Here is a 25,285-nt window from a genome sequence, read left to right as displayed (position 1 = left end):
TGGGTGGCACTCCTTAGCCCCATGCACATGCCCGGAGTTATCCTGCCTCCATGGCAATGTCAGAAAGGAATTAAAGCTTAGTGTAGTGTATGTGATGTGAGTCACAGGCCTTCTTCTGAGAATCAAGGTTTAACAGTGCCCAGAGGAGAAAACTGCTCAGCCTGCATTCTGAAGTGGCCCCTGTCTTAGCTGCAGCTGCTATAAGAAAAGTACCACAGACTGGGTGGCTTATACAGAATTTATTTCTTACAGTTCTGGAGGCTAGAAGTCCAAGATCAGAGTGCCAGCATGGTTGGGCCCTCCTGGTGAGGGCCCTCTTCTGAGCTTGCAGATGGCATCTCATTATAGTCTTACATAGTGGAGACCAGAGGGAAGGAAGCTCTCTCAGAACTCACAGGACACTAATCCCATTCATGAGAGTCCATCCTCAGAACCCTATCACCTCCTAAAGGCCCCACCTCCTACTATCACCACCTTAGGGATTAAGATTTCAACATATGAATTCGGGTGGACACAAAACATTCCATCTATAGGACCCATCGAGCTACAAAGGGTTGAAAATTGGTACAGGTGGAGGTGTGGGGGAGGGTGAGACCAACCTCTAGGCATGTAATAGACAATGCAGTATTTCACCAATTTTGAATGATTTAGGGCAGGGCGTGCCCTGTCCTATGGCACAGTACCATCACTGCCAACTGGATCAAACTTACCTATTTTCACTTACGTCCATTAACTGCCTGCACCTGATCTGTAGTTGATTTCCTACTCCTTTGTATTGCTACTTCATTCTATGTAACAGCAAGTAGGAAAAAGCACAAGCATGCGTGCGCACGTGCACACACACACGCACACACACTTTGCTACACACACTCCTCCCTTGCTCTCCAGCAGCTGAAGTATAGCAGCCAAACTCTTAAATTATAAATACCATGCAAAGAAAGAAACCTTTTTCCCGGGGAGAGTGCACACAATTGACAAGGCCTCTTTAACTTGTTGCGACCGCAATGTGGAAATATCAATACCCAGGAAATGTTGAGGGGAACTAAATAGCCACCTCCTACAAGTTTAGAACCAATGTGTGTGTTGAGTTTCAAAGGAAAGTTGGCAATATCCTGCCACTCTGGTTTTAGTGAAGGGCACTGATGCTTTTTTACTCCACATCTCAAAAGCCCAGCTCTCACGTTTACACACACCAGCCATGCCCTCATTATCTTCTGCTCTGAAGAATTAGGACATGTGGGACACCATGGAAGGGCTTCCAGTGCCCCCTTTTTTTTGGTGTGATATTTATTATACCCATCTACCTGGCCCTGCACACAAATCAGCTTGATGAGCAGGCTGCGCAGACAATAGAAAGAGAATGAACTTTAGAGTCAGGCCCACTCAGTTCAGATCGCAGCTTTACCAGAGACTGATCCACCTGGGGACATTTTCGGGCCTGTCATTCATGGTCACATTGGCTACTTGAGGACTAACTGCCCAGACTCAGAACATAACAAAAAGCCTGGCCTGGTCTGTTGTCCCTATGACACCCACTGGCACATCACATGAGATGCAGAGTTACTCTTTGAGGTAGATCTGCCCCCTCCATGGGACAAAGGACCTCTCCCCACCTCCTCACTGCCCCTCACTACTCTCCTTCTTGCCTGAAACTTACATCACTAGAGCCAGTTCTCTACATTTAAGAACTCTGCCCCCAGAAAAATCACCTTTAAATACAAATGTTAGCTGGGGAGGAAAGGAGAGCTCTGTGGAATCCCTCCAATTCCCTTCTCCCATCACAACCAGTGGTGACGTGGCAATGGGGATGTTGGGAGCCTCTCAGACTCTGTCTTCTCTTCTTTCTCTGTAGTCCAAAGGGCCCTCACACCTACCTATGCCTTCAATTACTACCAAAAGATTGATGACTCCAACTCAAGCAGATCCTCTGAGCTCCAGACCCTCAGACCTAACTTCTTATCTGAATAATGTTCCCCTGGATGTTCCATGGGAACCCCAAACTCCCTCCTCCCTCACCCTTGGTTCTCCTCCAGCATCCCCAGTCTTAGGGAATGGTCTCACCCTCCATCCAGCTCGGCAAGCCGGAAAACTCACAGCTGTTATTGAAACGTCCCTCTCCCATAGCCAACTCCTCACCACACCCAGCTAATTTCTCCTCCTAAATACCTCCCAGGTTCATCCATTTCTCTCCCTTCCTACTGCCCTCTCACTTCAATACCATCACCTCATCCCTGGAAGACCACCCCAGCTCCCAGCCCTCCTCTCTGACCTGCAGTCCACTCTCCAATACAGCCGATGGATCTTCAAAAATTTGAAGGTATGACCCACAGCTTAACACCCTTGACCAAAATCCTGAACACAGGAGAGCTCCGCCTATTCCTCCAGCCCATCTTAGGCCAGTGCTCCCCGCTGGCCTATGTCCTCCATTCTCAGAGCCCCCACCTCACCTCATGTCCCACATTTTGCCCGGCTAACTGCTGCTTCTCTTAGATACTAATCTCCATATTGCATACTCAAGGAACCGTTCTTCACTGGCTTCTCAATCAAGGTCAGGGCACCCTGTTGTATAACTCTTGACACCTGTGCTTTCCGTTCTTGGTATGCAGCATGGACGGCCATCATACATTTATTGATGAGGACTGGCATTTACCTCCCTCCCAGCTCAGACCGTCCTGAGGGCAGAGACCACATCTGACTGCCCACCCTTTAATCTCCAGCACCTGCATTAAGCATATGTTTGCTTCACATACATTTATTGGAGGTCTACTCTGTGCCAGAGTATATCATCATACATTATTTTTCCCAAATTATGTAACTTAAGGGCTCGTGTAGGATCTCATCCAAGAGGGCACCAAAAACAGCACATTTCTTTCTTTTTTTGAGATGGAGTTTTGCTCCTTTTGCCCAGGCTGGAGTACAATGGCATGATCTTGGCTCACTGCAACCTCCGCCTTTGGGGTTCAAGCGATTTTCCTGCCTCAGCCTCCCAAGTAGCTGGGATTACAGGCATGCGCCACCATCCCTGGCTAATTTTGTATTTTTTAGTAGAGACAGGGTTTCTCCATGTTGGCCAGGTTGATCTCAAACTCCCCACCTCAGTTGATCTGCCCGCCTCGGCCTCCCAAAGAGCTGGGAGAAAACAGTACATTTCTAAGGAGATTTGCAAGGTGTTTGAAGATTGACAGTTAAAATGATGTCCAAGTAAAGAGGCCAAAAACAGGACTGAGTGCCCAAAAGATGCTAGGCATGACGGTGAGTCAGGCAAACAGGGCAGTGGGCAGATCCCAGAGGATGGCATTTGATGAGGGATGGAGAACTGCAAGGTTAAAGTTTGGCAAGAGATGGAAAAGGATGGGAGAAAAAAGGTTCATTGCCCACCCTGTAATGTTTCTAAAGCCAGCACCCCCAATCCTTTACCAAAAGGCTTTACTAAATGTCCTGGTCACCCAACAGAGAACTGACCTGGAGGATTCCCGAAATAAAACTTCATATGGCTACTCCCCACCTTGCCAACTACTGCTCCCGACTCTCCCATTCCTGCCAAATTGCAAGGAATCATCCACCAGCCTCAGGTGCTGAATTATTCAATTATTCTAGCAGCTTTCCAAACACGTGTGCTGCTAGAAAATCTTTCAAAAGTAAAAGAATCATGTTATTTAGGCTACTAGGTCACTTTTGAAACCTGTCTTGAATTCTCGTTTGCCATGTAATTGTTTTTCTATTAAAAAATAGCTCATTGACACCTCACCCTTACTAGCAAAAAGCAGTGGCAAACATGTAATCGCAAAACAATCTGCTGCAGTTACGAACAGTCAGTGTTACCTCCAGATCCTGCACAACAGCCCCCGGGCTCCTACCCTTACCCAAAGCTGAGGTATTGCTGCAGCACCTAAAATATTGAGTACAGCAGCAGAGGACCTGAAGAGCCACTTCCAACTATCCGCCATTCCCCTACACACACACCAACCTGCCTTATTTTAGTTAAAAAGAAAAAAAAAATTAAATTCTACCTTCTAACCTACGTCACAATGCTAAAATCACTAAAATAATCTGTCTGCACTTAGATCTGGAAACCCCTCTTAACACCTCACCCACAACCCACCCACCCACTGCATGTCAGCTCTCTGAGATATTTTCTCCCAGTAGAACAAACCAAAGAGAATGTTTTGGGGAAGAAGGAAAACGAGTCACGAACCAAGCCTTTAAGACTCCATTTTAGCACAGGGCTCCTTCAAGAGCCCTATATTTCCGGCATGAAGATGAGTTTGGTCAAAAAATGCAAGTATTTGCCAGAGGTAGACTTTTAACCCCAAACCAGTGATAAATCTCACATAGGAGAGAATGATATTTTTCATTTAAGTCAAAAGCAGTCTGAGCCACTAAGTCTCAGGCACTTTCCTCTAACCTACAAATAGGGGTACCAGCAAGTTATTACAATATTGGATAGAGGGCATCTCATTGGAAGCAGATTAAGGCAGTCCACACTAACAATGAATGCTAGCCAAGTGATGGGATGGGGATGGTGCCTGTGTTAGGGACTAAGAAAATCTCTGCTTGTTCATACAGGTTGTTGCCAGGAGGAATCAAGCTGTACCATTGTCCCAGCTTTCCCAAGTGCCTCCCAGGATGCCAACAGTCACAAGAAAAAGAAAGTACACACTCGGCCACGCATGGTGGCTCACATCTATAATCCCAGCACTTTGGGAGGCCGAGGTGGGTGGATCACTTGAAGTCAGGAGTTCAAGACTAGCCTGACTAACATGGTAAAACCTCATCTATACTAAAAAAAAAATTACAAAATTAGCCGGGTGTGGTGCTGCGTGCCTGTAATCCCAGCTACTCGGGAGGCTGAGGTAGGAGAATGGTTTGAACCCTGGAGGTGGAGGTTGCAGTGAGCCGAGATCACACCACTGCACTCTAGCCTGAGTGACAGAGCAAGACTCTGTCTGAAAAAAAATAAAAATAAAAATAAAGCACACACTCATGCCTCACTCTTCCTCTTTACTTTTCCTTACCATTCCTCCACCTGTTCAGCTCCATCTCCAGATGCTGGATAACATTCTTCAAAGTCTTGTTTTTCTCTTTTTCTTTTTCATATTTCTTCTTCCATTCTTCTGCTGTCAGTTCTAGGTTCACAGAGACTGTATTCTTGATGGTCTTAGCTCTGGGATTAAAAACATAAGGGGACAATTCAGCTCATTATTAGCATTAGCGAAATCAATATGATTAAGCCCGAGATTCCTCATGTCAAAAGACTGGAGATAGGGAAGCAGAAAGGATCCTGTGGCTTTCACCAACCATCCTCCTAACTGGACTAATGGCACCACTACCCCTTGAGGCTTCAAGATCATCCTTTCCTTTTCTCCTTCACATCCCACCGGTCTCTAAATCTAATGGACGTTTATTTGAATTGTCTCAGGGTTTCCTCTTTCCCTCTTCCCTCTGCTACTGTCTTAGTCTGTGTCCTCAGCCATCCTTATGGTTATAGTCTTTTTCAAATGTTCAGTACCCTCCTTTAAGCCCCCTGAATACCATCACCAGATTTACCTTCCTAAGTTGAGGTTCTTTTCAGTTCAATTAACATTTATGAATTTGAGGTACACCAAGACAGATGGACAAGGTCTCTGGCCTCTTGGAGCTTGGAGTTTCTTATACCAATGATATACAGACAGAAATAATAGAATCAATTATTTCTCTTCCTCACCTGTGGTACCCAGAACCACCCCTGATGTATTTAACACATCAACACATGCCTCGTGGGTCAGGTGGGTCCTGCAGCCAGGTGACACTATGGCTCCCTGCTGAGCCATCACAGCCCATCATCACCATGTGGTGAGGAGGCCCCACGGTATTCAGATCATCACATTTTCCAAGAAAAATCAGAAACTGTTTTTTCTTTAATTTGTGTCTCCCAGTTTTAAACTATTTATAAAAATAATGGGCCGGGCACGGTGGCTCAAGCCTGTAATCCCAGCACTTTGGGAGGCCGAGACGGGCGGATCACGAGGTCAGGGAGATCGAGACCATCCTGGCTAACACGGTGAAATCCCGTCTCTACTAAAAATACAAAAAAACTAGCCGGGCAAGGTGGCAGGCGCCTGTAGTCCCAGCTACTCGGGAGGCTGAGGCAGGAGAATGGCATAAACCTGGGAGGCGGAGCTTGCAGTGAGCTGAGATCTGGCCACTGCACTCCAGCCTGGGCGACAGAGCGAGACTCCATCTCAAAAATAAATAAATAAATAAATAAATAAATAAATAAATAAATAAATAAATAATGTGTGGGACAAACAAACACGCCTAATGGCCACCATTTTGCCACTTTCAGTACAGGAGATGATGCGATCTCCTGGGGCACATGGCCTGGGGGGTTGTGATGCCACAGGGATGCTACCTGGAGAGTAACCCAAAGGGGCTACTGTAGACAGCAAATCAGTAGCTGCACCAGGTGATACCAAAAACAAAAGCCACGGCTCACCTCAGCATGCACAGAAACGAACACCTAAGTAGCCTTGTCCAATTGAAAAGGGAACTCCACTTAGGCTCGCTTTTTAAGAAGCTAAAGCTTCATTAAAAACTATGTGATATCCTGTTTTATTTGCTATTGACTTTTTCATTTGGAACTTCCAACAGTTATTACACCGTCATATTTGCCAGCACAATCTGATTTGTGATTCGGGTTAATTACCGTTGTCAGCAAATGACATCCTGATTTCTATTTCAGTGCAAGAAATGCAGCAGTCCTCACCAGCACTACAGATGTCATTCCAAAAATTCATTGCTAAAGCAGACAACTAAATAACCCAACTGTCAAAAGAGGAGTTTAACAACTTCAATGTAAGACTCCATTTAAGAATTAGGATAACTCCCTCTTGTTCACTGTAGCTTGAGGCTGAGGTCCCCAGAAGTGCTTCGAGCCTAATTTTTCAAATAGCAGCAATTTTATTATTACTTTAAAGTCATAAAGTCTGTTCCTGTTTGACACTCTCACCTCTCCTACTGACATCCTCAGGCAGTGCTGTGGATATTTCTCAGATGCAAGCACAAACACCACAAGCATCTATTATCAACTTAGTAAGGCAAAAAGTGAAAAATAACTCATGGCTAAAATGCTTATGGACCCTTAAGGGCACACTTCAAGGCTACTAATCTTACTTTCTAAATCATAAAGAGTCCCTTGATAATTTCACATGATACCAGAAAGAGAAAGCTAAAGCCTCTATGCTGTACTCAGGCAGGTTTAGCCAGAGACACATTTTGTGAGCAGACTCAGCAAGGTTATCACCATTGGTGTAACTGGTTCTCATTCTCAAAGTACCTTTTAATATTGCCTAGAAAATCACCACTTCTGTGGTCATCAGGGTCCTGGCAGGAAACAGATGACCTGCTCAAATTGCATGATTTGGAGAGTGCTTAACAAAGGTTTGGAAAGGTGTTGGGAAATAACGAGGGTTAATATGGTACCCACATTAGGTTTGGGGGAGCCATTACTACCCTTAAGCTGAAGGGAGCCAGAGAGAGAAGGCTAGAAGGAAAAGATTGCCTGGTAGGTATGAATTGTAACCGCCATTGGTAGGGACACAGCTAACCCAAAATGATCTGGCAGGGAGCAAGCCAGGAAATAAATACCTGAACCTCACGCTCTTCTCTCCTTCTGATGGCCTGCCTGTGTTCCTTCCCACTGGCTTAACATAACTGGAAGCCAGAGGAAAAGGAGCCCATTGCATGAGCCCAAATCAGTCACCCTCCTAAGTCACACAGCAGGGCAGAGATGGCACAGAAAAGATCCAGAGGAGTAGCTAAAGATGCGCAACCCAACTTCCATTTAGAACTCAAATAACAGTGGGAATCCGTGGCTCACGCTGGAGCCCAAGACTTCATTCAGCCCAAATGGGGCAAGTGGGGCCTTTATATCCACTAAAGGTAGAATATGAAAAAATCAGCTTACACTGAGAAAGAAAGATGTTAATTCTCCTAAAATTGTTCTAGAGAATTAAAGTAATCCCCACCTTCCCCCAAGAAAACCCTAAGGGGCTTCTGTATGTGTTATACAAATTGGCTAGCTGATTCTGAAATTTATAATAGAAATGAAAAAAAAAAAAAAAAAAAAAAACAAGAATAGCAAGGTCAGTTCTGAAGATCCAAGTCAGAGGATTGAATACCAACACTTTCTTATAAAGTAAAACTGATCAAATTGTCAGAAACGTTGGAATAAAAACAGAATAAACTGTCCAGAAACAGGTACTCAGAGGACAGTCATCTGACTTATGACAAAAGTGCCCATAAAGAAGAGTGGAAAGGGCAGTCCTTTCAATACATGGTACTGAGGGGAAGCGGAACTTTATCCCCCCCCACCCCCAATACCATGTAAAAAATTCTGTTCCAGAGAGATCCCAGACATAAATGTGAAAAGTAAAACAATAAAGCTTCTAGAGAAAATATAGGACAGTATCTTCAAGACCTTGGTGTAGGCAAAGTTGTTTTTTTTTTTTTGAGACAGAGTCTCACCCTGTTGCCCAGGTTGGAGTGCAGTGGCATGATCTCAGCTCACTGCAATCTCTGCCTCCCGGGTTCAAGCGATTCTCCTGTCTCAGCCTCCAAAGTAGCTGGGATTACAGGTGCATGCCACCATGCCTGGCTAATTTTTGTATTTTTAGTAGTGATGGGGTTTTGCCATGTTGGCCAGGATGATCTCAAACTCCTGACCTCAGGTGATCCGCCTGCCTCAGCCTCCCAAAGCGCTGGGATTGCAGGCATGAGCCACCGTGCCTGGCCAAAGATTTCTTAAATACAACATAAAAGAAAAAATAAATGTGACTTCATTAAAATTAAAAACCTGTCTTCATTAGAAGTCACAATTAAGAGAGTTAAAAGGCAAGTTACAAGGTGAGAGAAGATATATAAAACACATATACCTGACAAAGGACTTACCCAAAATAACTCTTTTAAATCAATAAGAAAAAACTGGGCAAAGACTTGCAACAAGCACTTTATAAAAGAAGTGCCAGTAAAACATCTCCTAAAAAGGTGTTTAACATTATTAGCCTAATAATGGCTAAATTAAAACTACAATGAGATTCCTTAACACACCCAATAGAATGGCTAAAAAATTTGAAACCGATAATGCCAACGGTTGCTGAGAATGAGCAATGACTGTAACAGTCAACTGCTGCTGGAGAGAGTGTGAATTATTACTGTCGTTCTGGAAAAATCTTTAGTAGTATCTACTAAAGTAGAATATTTCACACCTTATGACCCGCTCCCACCTAACAGAAATGAGGACATATATTCATCCAAAGGCATGACAACCAATGTCGTAGTAACTTTATTTATAATCACCCCAAAATGAAAATAATCCAAATATTCATCAACAGTAGAATGGATACATATAAGCCATATTCATACCACAGAATACTATATAACTGTGAAAAATAAACTACTACTACACCTAACAATGTAGATGAAGTTCACACATAAAATGCTGCATGAAAGAAGCCAGATACAAAGCAGTACTGCGTGATTTCACTTTTATATAGTTCAAAGACAGGCAATACTAATCTATGTTGATGGAAGTTAGGGTGACAATTACCCTTGACAGTTCGGTGTTGACTGAGAGGGTCCAAGAGAGAGGCTTCCAAGATGCTGGGTGGTGGTCACATGTGCATGTATATTTGTAAAAATAAAATCAGTTATACACTTAAGTTTATGCATTTTACTATATTATATTCAATAAAAATTGAGTTAAGAAAAATAAACTGATGTAGAAAGAAATCAAGTCAGACACAAGAATTTCCAGTTGCAGAATAAACTAGAGTTACTAAGAGAGATACTGAATTTTTGTGCCCCGAGGCTTATTGCGTGTGTGTGTTTTTTTTTAATAGAACAAATATTCTCCTATCAAAAACAATCTTGCAAAGTGAAATAAAGAGGGTCTCAGTCCCTCATTCTCTCAAGAGAGTAAGAGTAAAAGGATATAGAATATCTACAATTTCTTTTTCTTTTTACCATTAACTTTGGCAAATTTAGAGAATGAAGGAGCCTAATGATCACTAGCTTCTTTCTATTTGGACATTCAAAATTCATTTTTCCTTAATTAGCTTTAACTGATTTCAGAGGTAAAAAAAGAAAAAGAAACTGCCATCAATGCGGTTACACAGTGTTCTGCTGTCTTGTGGTTTGGATCTAGGGCGTGAGGCTGCCGATGGACATGATCCAGAGCTTGAGCACAGGCCTACACGTGTGCATTTATTGCTCAGCTTTGTTTCGAAAAGAATTTCAGGTAGGAGCTTACAGGGAGACACAAAATCAAGAAGACAGCAGAAATTAAGAAGTGCTCTTAAGGTAGGTTTTGTGATTTTGTCTAGCAGAAGCTATACAGCAATTGTGATACCAACAAGCCTTATAGTTCTGGGACATTATCTCTTTGATATAGAGAAACAAGCCAATGACCCACAGAAGCCTTATTCTAGCCACTTACTGACTGCTCACTCATCCTCTTTAAAGGTCAAACTGACTGTGATACTATTTGATTAATCCAAAGTGACCTAATCATTCACAAAGAAATACAAAAGTGGGTTCTTCATTTCTAAAAACTCTCAGGGTTTTCAATCAGAGCTCCCACTGTGTACACAGATATCAATGTCTATTCCACCAGTTACAACCATAGCAGGCACTGAGCAAAATCCTAAAGGCTACTCTGGGAAAGAATCCAAAGGCTACTCTGGGAAAGAACTTTAATTCAGTCCTAAATTTATACCTTAACAGCAAGACCTGCTTTTAAAACTGAGTCAAATTGTGAGTATGCCATTATCAGGGTATCTGTTTTGTATCCTTTCCTTGTTTTGGCTTGCTTCAGCAAGTCAAGCACTACTTTAATGATATATGATCTAGGCGTGCCCCGGGTATAAAATCTCTTCTCTCCACAGGGAGGGAATTAGGACCAAATTTTTTAAAGACCTCAAAGCTTATGAATGTTAACCACCCTTAGAAAAGGCAGACCAAGCCCAGTGGACAAAGAGCAGAGGCCACAGTATATCTTCCATCTAGATACTGCAACAGAGACAGTTAAGTCAGAAAAGATTCTCTTAGATATATTCTACTAAAGAATGGAAAGAGGAAACTACCTCCCCATTCTTGAGCATTCTGTTATTTCCTTCCCAGCACCACTCAATCTTTCCATCACCGAATTTGCAGTTTACATGCTCAGAAGCACATGGCCAGCTTCCAAGACTGCTCATGGTACCCATCTTCACCACCGAGGTTAAACACCCATATGTGATGACACTGAAGGCATCCTCATAAGTTGGCATTTGAACAAAGCCCTCCTTGAATGGGGAAAAGACCTAGAACCACTGCATTCTGATGAGTCTCATCCCCACCTGCTTCCCTAATGGTTTCCTATACTCATATTTCCTGGCCACAGTCAGTTCTAAAAGACATGAGGAGTGCCTACCACTGGCGTTTCTTCTAATTACTTTGGCTTCCCTGGAATAGCCACAAAGATGTTTGTTCTTGGTACCTTCATACGTTTTGTTTCAGCATCCTCCTTCTCTCATCAGGTGTTCAGGATAGTGCTGGCATTTGAATAAGGAGCTCTAGACAACCTCACACCTTCAGCACATAGAATAAATCTGTCATGTGTGATTCTGCACTGTGAGTGGTGTGTGTGAGAGAGAAACAGAGATTCTCCCACTGTGGAAGCAAGAGAGGATAGAAAGTATAGCATTCTTCACTATCAGAGCTTTCCAGAGAAACAGAACCAATAGAAGATAGAGACAGGTGATAGATAAATATAGATAACATATTATACATCCTATTGTATACATAAGATCTTATTATATATACATACATATATATTATATATCTCACTCTTTTATTTACTTAAGAAATTGACTCCCATGACTATGGGAGTTTGAAAGTTTGAAAGCCATAGGGCAGGCTGACAGCTGGAAACTGAGGCTGGAGTTGATGTTACCATCTTGAAGCACAATTTTTGTCTTCTCCATGAAACCTCCATTTTAGCTCTTAAGGCCTTCAACTGAGTGGATGATGCTCGCCCCTATTATTGAGGGTAATCTGCTTTGCTTAAAGTCAACTGATTGTAAGTGCGAAGCACATCTACAAAGTACCTTCACAGCAACGCCACGATTTGCATTTGATTAAGTAACTGGGCACTATGGCCTAGCCAAGTTGACACATAAAACTAATCCGAAACTACCTTCTAATTTACTCTGAGACCTAGTTCCCATCTATAACACCAAGCGTTCTTCTGAAAGAACCACTGCTCCGAAGCACCTTCCTGGCTTCTGGTGAGGGAAAGAAGGAGGGTGGGAAGGAGAAATTAAAATTTTGTGCCTTTAAAAAGTTCTAGTCACCTGAGAAACATTCAGAAATGACATGGATAAGGACTGGGCATCTAGTTAAATGTATGTCACCCACAGTATTTCTTCCCTCCAAGAGCAAAAATTAACCCTATTGGTGTTTCAGCAATAGCTCCCCCAACAGGAATGATTTAAGCCTTTTATTCTTTCCTGTCAAAGTGTAGTCAAGTATCTGCCTTGGCCAAAATGCTCATCCTACTCTCACTGGTAACATGTTCTCATGTTCCGGTGACATACATTTCATATGCACACTATTCAGGCTCTGCCTAATCTAGCTAGCACTAAACTGGCAGATGACACAATTAAAATGTGACATGACTTTTTTAAGCGCACATCAGGAAAAGAAGAAAGAATATTACTTTCCCTAAGATATCAATTCTCCTTCCACATTCAACATACAAATAAAGCCTTTGAATTATTCATGCTGGATCAATCAAAACTCCTAGTGCCAAAGATGTGCTGATTCAGGTCTTCCTAACCACATTGGTCTGTCCCCTCAGAGGGCCTCTTTCCCTTCATTACCACCCCAAATCAAGGTACATTAAATAGGCTTCCAACACAATTGGGTGATTTGAGTTCACACTTCTAAAACATAAATATCTTTTTCAAATAGTGCTGTAAAAGTAGTTTAGAAGAGTAATTAAAGACTACAAAATAGAATTCTGGAAGCCAGAAGAAAAAAATCAATAAAAGTGCTCTAATTTGAGTCTGGCTTTTTGACTTTCTACTGCCTGGGAATTCTACGTGCTGCATCCTCAACTAGATTAAAAGCTCTTTGAGAATGCAGGAGACAGCACTTACTTCTTTAATGGCACGATGCTGGGCATTCAGGAAACCAAAGGAAACAACCTCGACTGAATGGAAGAACTAGAATGCTGGAAACCATCATTCTCAGCAAACTAACACAGGAATAGAAAACCAAACACTGCATGTTCTCACTCATAAGTCGGAGTTGAACAATGAGAACACATGGACACAGGGAGGGGAGCATCACACACTGGGGTTTGTTGGGGGGTGGGGGTCTAGGGGAGGGATAGTATTAGGGGAAATACCCAATGTAGGTGACTTGTTGACGGGTGCAGCAAACCACCATGGCACGTGTATTCCTATGTAACACACCTGTACGTTCTGCCCATGTATCCCAGAACTTAAAAGTATAATTTAAAAAAAAAATAGAAACAGACATGGTAAATTTTTCCCTTTAAATTCCAGTATCTAACCTATAATCCTGAAGAATGCCAGCAGGACTCTTGTTACAGTGCTTTCAGGGATCTGCAGATTTAACTGCTTCGAAACAAATACTACATTGTGTTATTCAGAGCATCAGTACAGTCAAGCAGAACAACAAACGTGTACTCGCTTCATGTCCTTGAAAGAACCACAAAGGAATAACCGAGGAACCTCATGCTGCCCTAAGGTTTGCCCACCTCTGCAGTAAGAATATAATGAACACTCATTACAATGAATTTAGGATGTGCCCGGCAGTCTTTTCTGAGTTCAAAGTGCTTAATCTCATTAGCTACCACATACCATGTCTAATCTGATGTTCAGTCTTGTGTCTGCTGTATAATTGGGTTCAGTGAGTATATTTAACAATACAGCAGGTATTGGCCCTGTAGAATAGTTCAGCATCCTTAAATAATCCATTAACTAACTTGGGGATAAAGGGAAAGGAACGAAACCTCACACATTTCCAATAATAGATTGGAAAGCAAACCAGATCCAAACCCAAGCAAACTTCTGGATGTAACAGCATCAAAGTTCAGCAACTGCCTTAACTTTCCAACACAAATAAGCTTTAGATAACCTTACACAATAAGTTTTAGATTCATCTGTTCATTCATTTGATAACCATTTATTTATTGACCACCTACTGTGAACTAGTTGTGCAAGAGTGGTTGATGAGAAACTAATGTCTGTGACAAACTCAGTCCCTGCTGTCACAGAGAGCAGAATCTAGATGACTCTGATAAAAGAATGTAGACCTACTTATTTCATTTGAAAACATAATTTATATTACTTTTTATTTCCTGGAAGCCCAAATTATCTGCAGTAATTTTTATTTGTTCATTCCCAAAATGTAATTCTAATTCTACTTTATTTAATCCTCTCCCTTGTATGACAGTGCTGTCCCTTATAGTGTATGACATTCAGTCTAGTCCCATCTACTACTATGACCTTTTCAAGCCTCAATACTGTGAGATTATTTAAGACGAAGGAAAAGCAGAACTTGCAATCACTGATAGCTGGTCATTGGTCATGGACTTTTTTACCTGGACTCATGCCAGCCCTTGTGCTAGGTAAAAACTGAAGCAACTATATAATCCTCCCAATATTCTTGAAAATAGGCATTATTATATCTCTCTCTCTATGAGAGAGAAGACTGAGGCTCAGAGGGGAGAGGTAAACAAGAGAATGGGTCAACAGCAGAATTAGCTTCAACACTGAGCTTACTGAACCAAAGGGCTGTGCTCAGACTATGCATCCTAGGACATCCTACATGTTTAGTCACTTACTGGCTGTGTGGTCTCAGGTATGGTATCCAATGGCTTTGCACCTAAGCCTTGATTTCATACTCTATACAAAGGTGAGATAATTGCTGTCAGAAGTGCTATAATTTTGACACACCTGACATATATTAGACACTGACTGATATTCAAAATGCTTCCTGTAGACGCTGCAAATACCTCCTGATAACAGCAATGCCCCAAGGTGACTGGGCCTTGCAAAGATAGCCAATGCCCCACGGTGACTGTGGCTTGAAAAGAGCCAGAATATTTTTGCTTTGCTGGTAAGGATTTTTTTTGAAGAGATGTTTCCTTTATAAATGCATTTAGAGCTGGTTTGCTCAAACATGTCTTCAAAGGAAATTGTTAAAGCTCAAGTTTAAGACACTGGGCAGGGTGCGATCTTGTTTTCCATAAGCAGATGCTGGTTTGTGGGTTTCTGAGACCCTTGAGGAACGTAGGTGTTATCCTACTGCAACTTCCTTGGCCTAAGCATTTAACTAATCAAGGAAGCAATTTGGGAGGAAGTAAAGGACCCAAATCCAGTTTAAAAGATATATTAGCTCTACAACATTTCAATATAATTATTATTTATTTAGACATCCCACAGGTGCCATGGCTGTGTAATTCTATGTTCTGTTGAGGGCTCAGGAAATGACTGGGGCTTAATGCAGTTTAAACAAGCCATAACAATTTCCCAGACAGAATGCCCACCCCCATCTGTCCTTTCTCTCATCTTAAACTATTCCTTAGGCATAACCACACAACACACACTCCCAGGGAGGAGGCAGGGAAGTGCTCTGTGCATCCATTCACAAATGAGCTAGTTAAAGCCCACAGAGCACTGGTGACTTGTCTAAAGATCACATGATTGTTCAGAATTAAATGAACCGATGGCAGCAGAATCCACATCCAACCTCAGCCCTAAGCTCAGCTCACTGAGCACTGAAGATGTTCAGATCGCCCAATCCACAGCACCCCAAGCACTCTGGGAATGAACACTGAGGCACGAGGGCTGAAGGATAGAACCTAAACACTGGAACTGAGGAAACATGCCTGAAGGAGGTCAGGCCTTGGACAGTGGGAGGGGGTAGGCAAAAAAGAAAGTGACAAGAAAAAAAGGAAGATATGAACCAAACCACACATGTAACTCTTGCTTTACGATTATGGAGTCATACCTGCTGCCCACCTATGGACACCTCCCAGGGATCTAGGAAGTCTCATGTGGGTATTTTTAAAGGTAGGAAGCTGTCATCTACGTCTCTTCTCAGCATATACAGTCCAGACCTCCTACCTCCAGTGCTGGTAAAGATTCCTTCCCCTTCTTTTCTTTTTATACCTCTATTCTGCATTCACATAATTTTCTGGGTGTTTTATCAGCAACTGTGCAATGGATCCCAAATACCGGAGCTAAAGGCAGTTATCAATCTTGAGACTTATAAACTTGAAATAATATGAACCTAAAAGGTAAACTCCAGTGCCATGAAGAACAAAAGTAACACCCCAACGCATTTCCAATTCATATTTGAAATAAGTTTAGCTGTTTTGCTTTGTTTTGTTTTAAACACCATACCTTTGACTGGCATGTTCTTGCCCATTATTTTAAAATACAATGATTGCTTTGGCCTCAATAAGTGATGCCTCAAGTTTACGTATCACCTGCTAGATGTAATTGAGTAAAAGGCTGTTTGTCCCCTACTTTATGATTCTCTGACAATAGCCCCTTGCCACTCACTATTATTTTTTTCTTTTTTTGAGACAGTCTTGCTCTGTTGCCCAGGCTGGAGTGCAGTGGTATGATCTTGGCTCACTGCAACTTCCACCTCTTGAGTTTAAGCAATTCTCCTGACTCAGCCACCTGAGTAGCTGGGACTACAGGTGTATGCCACCACACCCAGCTAATTTTTGCATTTTTAGTAGAGACAGGGTTTCACCATGTGGGCCAGGCTGGTCTCAAACTCCTGACCTCAGGCAATCTACCCGCCTTGGCCTCCCAAAGTGCTGGGATTATAGACGTGAGTCATTGTGCCTGGCTTTGCCACTCACTCTTAAGACCCAAGACCTAGCTCAGAGGATGGGTCCTGAGAGACCACACGTACCTCTGTCCGAACATCAGTGTGGACTTGGTTTCAGCCTCATTGAAGACAGAAGGAGAACAGCAAATGACGATGGTGGTTCTGCAGTTCCCACCCAAAGAGTCCTGAAGAATCCGAGTCATCTTGCTGTCCCGGTATGGCACATGTGTTTTCTATTTAGGAAAAGAATAAGTATTGGTTTTGACAGCCCATTCTGAGAAAAACCAGAGGCAAGCAAGTCAGGAATGAAGACACTGAGCTTAGAAATCGAGTAAAACAAGAATTTGTGGCCAGGTCTTTGGATCTTGCCAAAGTTTAAAATGCCCATTCTTTGACCTATGTCATAGGAAATTAGCATCATCATTCATACTTTTCAGTAGATGGGAACTCCCAGGGAGCGGGCATCCACAGCCAGGATTCCCTCTGTCCTTTTCCAAACAGAAAAACAAACCAGCCTCTGGTGTGTGGCAAACGGACCACGAGGACCCAAAAGATGGTTTCTCATAATATTATTTAATAGACAGGGGCAGGATCACTTACTGTCCCTTCTGCCAAAGCAGAGATCACATTTCCAAGAGCAGACAAAGACTTATTGATATTTTTAGCTTCATCGAGAACAGCTCCCTCGGCACCAGTTTTGCTGACCTACCAGAGAGAAAAGAAAGCAGTGAGCAGCACAGGACAGTGGAAGCACAAAGTAGAAATTTCAAATTCACACAAGGGCAAAGGGGGACAGCCTCCTGGAAAGCAAGGAAAAATAAAAGTAGGGAAGACCCACAGTGATAAAAACCATCCTTCGCGTATGAGGCTGGGGATTTGGTCTCTCCTGCCATCATTTTCCTCTCAATTGGGTTTTAGTGGAATAGCTGAAATACCTCAAGTAGTGGAGCTGCAGATGCTTCCCCAGGGGCCATCCATCCAGGGAAACCAGGCTCCAGAAGTGCTGTCACCATGGGTAGCTCGGGCCCTGGGAGACTGAGCCGCAGTCCCCATGCCGAAGGGAGCCCAGAGGGAAGCATGAAGAGAAAATGTTGTCCTGAGCCACAATGAATGGGCATATTGGAAAAATGTAAGTTACAAGCTCCAAGTTCAGGCAGATGACTAGATGTGGTAGGGTTGCTTATCCAGACTCTGTTCCTTCCCTACTTATTCTCACAACAAGGAAAAAATGAAAAATATCCAAAAAGCAAAAAACTTGGGAGAGAAATGAAAAGTCAAATGTATATTGCATTGTAAATTTGTCTTTTTTTCCTCTGCAGCCAGGGGGACCACGCAGTTTCTCCTTTGCTGTGTTATTGCTGTTAATTTCATCTTGACAGCATTTGCTCTAGGTAGAGGGCAGTTTACAGATGCTAGAAAAAAAGGGGAACTCAACATGATTCATGTCTCTGATGACTGGACAAATGATGCAGGGGGAGCAGCTGCTCTCTCAAGAAAGGAAGCAAGGAAGCAATGTTCAACTACGCAAATTCCAATCACATGTAAAGGAGAAACTCCTGATGACAGAAATGAATTCATGTCCAGGGGGAGGTTTATTTCAAAAATAGAATAGATTCTCAACTCTCTTGGCTCCCCTGTTTGTGTGGCTCCCCTGCTTACACATAGAGAAATCACGTAGCTGACGGGTCACAAACAGTAACAGTCTGTGTTATTTTAAGCAGTGTTATTTTAAGATGCTTTCTTATTTGAGCATCTTAACTCCATGAAATATACAAGGCAGGTACCATCTATCACCCTCCTTTAACAGACAGGAAACTGAGCCCCAGAAATATCAGACTGCCAGCCTAAGGGAAGAACGCCATTCAGGAGAGACGGGAACTAAAGCCCAGAGTTCTCTTCTACAAGATCACACTGACACAGTCATATGGACACATCTAGGGCAAAGGAAAACAGGTGTGTGTGAGCAAAAGAAACTCTGTGAAGGACATGATTTCAAACACCTCATAAATATCATTAGCAATAACCACTGACACTGTGCAGAGGCAAGCCTCCACTCCAGTCTGCCAGTATTAAGCAGTTTTCAGGTGTATTTAGGCTCTAAATAAACAACAATGCTCCATTATTTCCATTCTGTTGCACATCTGTTTAACTAAAGTCACAAGTCCATACTAGTAAAATTTTAGATTCCCAACTAGAAATACACAGATGACTTTCTGCTCACGGTTTTACAAATGCATACTAGAGGACAATCCAAGTAACCATTACTTACGTGGATGTAAGTCGCCATAACTTGGCATACGGGAACTCAGTGGTGTCATGCAATAAGTGGGGATCAATCGTACAGTTAGGGAGACTGACCAAGCTTCAAGGCTGGCCTTCATGGGGACAATCAGCATGATGTCAGTGATGATGGAGGCCAGAGGGCATTGTGCACATGGCCTTGCTCTGTGATGTTGCTCAAGGGAGGTCAGTGCCTTGAGACAGGCTTTGGCAGCAGAAGTCTCCACTGGTGCTACGGAAGTGAGACTGGAGATTCTGGGAAGCCTATTGCTCTGGAGTACAGCCCCGGCCAGGGCCTGGGAGGGCATGGGTCAGGGTGTAGACGACAAAAGAGAGTCTGGACAAAACCAGAGAACAGTAAAGTCTTGCAGCTAAGGCTGATTACAGGCCGAACTGCATGAGACAGCCAAGGCCTCCCACATGGGATACCGTCAGCCCATGCCTACTGCTGGGAGAACCAGGGAATGCAGGGAGTGCCCCAGGTTCCAGACCTTCTATCAGCAAAACAAACCTGCAGAGGCAGGACTGCCACATTCCAATGGCAAAGCTCGTTCCTGGCCTATTAGAGTCGGGTACAACATGGGATTTACTCTTTTCTTAGAAGTTAATATCCCTCCCACATGTGTGCAGCTGCCTCTGCCACAGGCTAAGTCAAACCAACTCTTGCCTAACATCATCATAAGGGCCCATCAGGGATAAATCAGAGTTGGCATGCAAAGTACCTGCCTGCGACACCAATAAGAGACCTCAGGACCAGAAAAGAAAGCAGGGAAAAAGGGTTAAATGTAATAACACCTTGGCAGAGCCTCAGAACCTTTAAAAGCTCTTTAAAGCAGGAAAATAGAAGAGCATAAAAATTATACCATTGCACACTGAAGCAAATAAAGGGGGAAAATTATAGATAATACAAATAAAGAACCAATTACCTTTTCGCTCCCAGCCAAATCAACCAAATAAAGTTTCCCACTGAGTTTTTTTTCAGTCTCTACATTCTCTTGTTTAATATTTATCAGGAAGATACTGTGACTTCTAGAGCTGTGTTCATTCATGTCTGAAAAGGAAAATAGTTTACTGCTCTACAAAGAACATGTAGGTTTAGGTAGCAAACCTCTCATCTAAAAAGCATAACAAGTCATGCCTAGTAGCTCCATTTCACTGAAGTAAGTCCAGCCACTTTTAAAAATTATCTGAGACCCCTGTTTCTTCTGAAAAACAATGCTCATTCTAGAAATACAAGATTTTAAATGTCTTCAAGGAGCAAAGAAATTAATCTAAAAATCTTAGTTAACAGTTTAAGATATCAGATTTTCTAGCTCTACCTGAAGCCCCATCCTCTAAATTCCGACTATAGCATGACTTTCCCCTTGAAGAATTCACTACTTCCTCCCCTGCCTTACTTTAAATTCCTCAGACTTTAACATGATTAATACATGATGTAGTCTATCTTAGTCATGTGCATAAGCCTTGCCTTATCAGTAATATCATAAGCTTTCTTAAGGAAGGATTAAGACTTTCCTAAGGAAGGATTAAGACATGCACTTCTATAACCTATGCTAACTGCAAAGAAGGTTTCAGAAATTAAATATGCTTCATTAGGACGGGGTACTGGAAATAAAAATCCTTGCAAATCCTCGTCTTTGTCTGCCAAGCAGACAGAGACCCCAGCAACCATCCTATTCAGCCTTCACCAGCAATCATTTCTCAAAACCATCTTACCAGATTATATGTAAAAAGCTCTAAAGATTCATTTTTTAAAAACTGTCCGAACTAACAATTAATTCAGCAAAGTTGTAGGATACGAAATCAACATGTTAAAAATCAGTTGCATTTCTATGTACTAACAATGAACAACCCAAAAAATTAAGAAAACAACCTTATTTATAATAGCAAAAAATAAAAATAAAAATAAATAAACTACTTAGGAATAAACGTAAACAAAGAAGAGAAAGACTTGTACACTGGAAACTACAAAATGTGACTGAAAGATATGAAAGAAGACACAAATAAATGGATTGATTGGAAGACTTAATATCATTAAGCTGTCAGTATAACCCAAAGCAATCTACAGATTCAGTGCAATCTCTATCAAAATTGCAACTGACATATTTCGCAGAAGTAGAAAAATCCATCCTAAAATTCATATGAAATCTCAAGGGACCCCAAATAGCCTAAACAATCTTGAAAAATAAGAACAGAGTTGAAGGTCTCACACTTCAACAATATAATGGACTTTGGGGACTTGAGGGGAAGTGTGGGAGTAGGGTGAGGGATAAAAGACAACAAATAGGGTGCAGTGTATACAGCTGAGGTGATAGGTGCATCAAAACCTCACAAATCAGCACTAAAGAACGTACTCATGTAACCAAATACTACCTGTACCCCAATAACCTATGGAAAAAAATAAAATAAAAGTTACCACAAAGTTACAGTAATCAAAACAGTGTGGTAATGACATAAAGACAGACATATAAATCAATGGAACAGAATAAAGGGCCCAGAAATAAATCCTCACATATATGGTCAAATAATTTTCAACAAGAATGTCAAGATCATTTCATGTGGAAAGAACAGTCTTTTCAACAAATAGTGTTGGATATCTACATGCAAAAAATATATTAATGTTGGGTCCTTACCTTAGAGTACATGCAAAAATTTACTCCAAAAGGATCAAATACCTACATATAAAAACTAAAACTATAAAACTCTTAGAATAAAACACAGGAGAAAAGCTTCTTGACATTGGACTTGTCAATAATTTCTTGGATATGACACCCAAAGCACAAGCAACAAAATAAAAATAGACACTTCATCAAAATTAAAAACTTTTACATATCAAAAGACACTATCAATAGTGTAAAAAAGCAATCCATGGAATAGAAGAAAATTTTATAAATCATATATCTAATAAGGAATTGATGTCCAGAATACATAGAGAACTCCCTACAAGTCAACAACAACAAATCAACCTGATTAAAAAATAAATACAGACCTTGAATAGATGTCCCTTAAAGAAGATATACAAATGGCCTATAAGCACATGAAAAGATGCTCAACATTACTAATCATTAGAGAAATGCAAATCAAAACCACAATGAAACAGTACTTCACACCATTTAGATGGCTGTTATAAAAAATAGTAACAATAACAAGTTGGCAAGGATGTAGAGAAATGAAAACTCTGGTGTTCTGCTCTTAGGAAGAGACAATGGTACAGCTGCTGTAGAAAATAGTAATAATAGCAAATAGTAGCGGTTCCTCAAGAAACTGAAAGTAGAATTACCATAAGATCCAGAAATTCCACTTCTGCATATATACTCAAGAGAATTGAAATCAAGGACTCAAATAGATGTTTGCACACCTTTCTTCATAACAGCATTATTCACAACCGCCAAAATGTAGAAGCCACCCAAGTGTCCATTGATGGTTAAATGAAATTTTTAAATGTTGTATATACATACAATGGAATATTATTCAGCCTTAAAAAGGAAGGACACTTGCTACCGTTGTGGATGAAACTTGAAGACATTATACTAAGTGAAATAAGTCACAGAAGGACAAACACTTTATGATTCCACTTATATGAGGTACCTAGAGCAGTCAAATTCATAGAGACAAAGTACATTGAGCAAGAGGAGAATAAAGAGTTGGTGTTTAATGGGTTCAGAGTTTTGGTTGGAGAAGATAAAAAAGTTCTAGAGATGGAAGGTGGTGCCATTGCACACAATGTGAAGGTACTTAATGTCACATAAATGCATACTTTAAAATGGTTAAGATGGCAAATTTCATGTTAAGTATATTTTATTGCAATAATAAAAGAAAAACCTTACCAGAATGGTAATTAATAATAGCAATTTTTCTTTAGACTAGCAGTTCCAAACCAAGGCACCAAAATGCATTATCAGATATGCCATAAATAATTTGTAACTAAAAACAGCTTCAGAAACAGAGTGAATAATGTAAATGAGAGATGCTACTACTGTAAGAATATCTGTCTTACATTCTTTCATGTGTGGGGGGGGATTTTAAGCAAGAGAAAAAGAAGTGGAGTTTGAACAACACTGTATCCAGGTCTAGGCTCACCTATGAAAGTTGCTATATATATGAATATCATCTGATACATTGCTCACATAGAGAAAATGTTGAGAATTACAGTTCTGGACCACAGAATCTGAGAGTCTTGGGTAGAAGAGACTTAAAGAGTCTAGACCAGTCAGCCAACCAATGCCTGAATCTCTTTTACAACATAACAGTGAACTCACTACCTCTCTAGGTAGCAGGCTGCACTTGGGGCAGCTATAATGGTTGGAGAGTTCTCCTCACAGGGGTCGAATTCTGCCTCCCTAGAGCTCCAACAATCATGGGTATTCTAAGCATTGAGACGGAACAGAACAAGCTGACCCTCTTTCTTAGTGTCAGCACCTTCAACACGGTAAGCTATATTACATCGTCCACACACCCTCCTCCAGATTTTTTCCCTCACGCAAGCTATAAACCCTTAGTTCTCTCAGCTTCTGTTCATGTGAACTCACTCTCATTTGTCCACATCCCTCTTAATAAGATAGACAACTCTCATTTTTCACGGACCCTCTGCTGCCCGAATCCCATTTGCACTGCTTCCCTGAGACGCAATGAATATACTGAGGAAGGAACTGCAGAGTCAATGAGCTGATCTGAATGTGTCTGCTAGTAACACGTCGGAAGGCTTTCCCTAAAGCTCCTGGCTCTGCTTTCTGACTTCCTTCTTCCCTTTCCTTTTCTTTTTTACAGAGGACAGAAATCTAACATGGTTTATTTCCATGTGTGTGACTGCAGCGTATTATAGAATTTGTTGTTTTGGAATTTTTTTTAACCTGAACAATAACATGATTAAAATAAACAAACTGAGGAGTTTACTCTTTCCCTCCCTTTGGTTGGCTGGTTGTTTATTTTTCCTAATGTTCAGGCTTAGGCTGTTATCAGGGTCCAGTAAGTCTCACCCAACATCTCCAAGACCTCAGGGCCCTATGGACAGCAGAAGGCACCCTTTCCCATGACTGCCTAGACACACTCATAGCACACATACCCTAGCGTGTGTGTCCGAGCACTGCTCTCTAACCACCTTCCCATGCATTCTTTCATTTGTGCCTCATTCCCCACCTCCCTCAGTTGGTAGGCAGACATCTGTCTCCCAAGCTACAGGGGAGGAAACACCTCCACCATGCTTACTTGTCACAGCCACGTGTCGGTTTGCTTTGCCTTCATCTATTACATCCATGACTTCCTCAGGGCTCGACACAAACCGCTCAGTGCACCCCTGGAAGAGAATCAGTTCAGGTTCAACATTAAAAGAGTTGAAAAGCAACAATATTTTGAAAGGCTGGAACATTTTCCTGTTTATCTTCTAGAGGTGCAGATAAATAGAAAAGCTGAAATATCGATCCAACAACTTCTCCTCCTTGCCCAGGGCTTGAATTCTACATTAAAGAGAAGTCTGAGCAAGTCCCTAGGAAGTACAGAAGTAAACCAAAAAAAGAATTGTCAAGTTTTCCCAGGTTTTTGAGTACATATTCATACTCAACAGCAACACTTTAAGAAGACAGAAAATCAAAGAAGAAAATCAATGAGCGAAGAAATGGATGAAGTTTTGCTTTGCCTTCTATCTTTATTTATTTACCACGATGGCCACCAATAATAGATACTTTGATGTTCCACAGATAATGCTATAATAAGCGTTTCCAACTGCAAAGTAAAAACAATTGCACTCAATACCAAAGCCTCTTTAAATGTGAATAATATTAAATAATAATGTCATAAAGGAAAGATACAATTGAAGAAAATAAATGTCAGTTTTTAAAACCAGATGAGTATTAAATTTAAGGAGCCTGATTAAATGCCTATATGCTCTTTACAGATAATAGTCTGTGCATCTTATGTAATAATTATTATGACAGAGACTGGAGAGAAATTAATGGCATCACCAATCAAATCTTCCTCATACCTTTACATACGGGACTCTGTTTTTATCTTCATGAACGGCCAGGTTGGTCTTGGATACTACAGAGGTGAGAAAGACAGCATGCAAAGAAGAAAATAAAAGTTAAAGACTCTATATTGGAGGAAAAATGGA

The 25,285-nt window shown here is 41.6% G+C and overlaps 1 protein-coding gene across 1 annotated transcript in view; it reads right to left on the bottom strand.

The window, feature by feature from the left end:
- The window catches only part of KIF5C (kinesin family member 5C), a 153,770-nt gene that overhangs the window by 60,674 nt on the left and 67,811 nt on the right, over positions 1 to 25,285 (bottom strand). The window contains exons 6-11 of the mRNA XM_030916850.1: positions 25,157 to 25,212; positions 24,385 to 24,472; positions 20,106 to 20,230; positions 17,500 to 17,604; positions 16,984 to 17,132; positions 5,016 to 5,164 (exon numbers count right to left, since the gene is read on the bottom strand). Of these exons, the coding sequence (XP_030772710.1) occupies positions 5,016 to 5,164; positions 16,984 to 17,132; positions 17,500 to 17,604; positions 20,106 to 20,230; positions 24,385 to 24,472; positions 25,157 to 25,212 (672 nt within the window). The remainder of the gene's footprint in view (positions 1 to 5,015; positions 5,165 to 16,983; positions 17,133 to 17,499; positions 17,605 to 20,105; positions 20,231 to 24,384; positions 24,473 to 25,156; positions 25,213 to 25,285) is intronic.

The sequence above is a fragment of the Rhinopithecus roxellana genome, chromosome 14, assembly GCF_007565055.1.
Source record: "Rhinopithecus roxellana isolate Shanxi Qingling chromosome 14, ASM756505v1, whole genome shotgun sequence".
In the NCBI taxonomy this organism is placed as follows: domain Eukaryota; kingdom Metazoa; phylum Chordata; class Mammalia; order Primates; family Cercopithecidae; genus Rhinopithecus; species Rhinopithecus roxellana.
The sequence above is the reverse complement of the archived record's forward strand: the minus strand, read 5'-3'. Positions and strand labels throughout refer to the sequence as shown.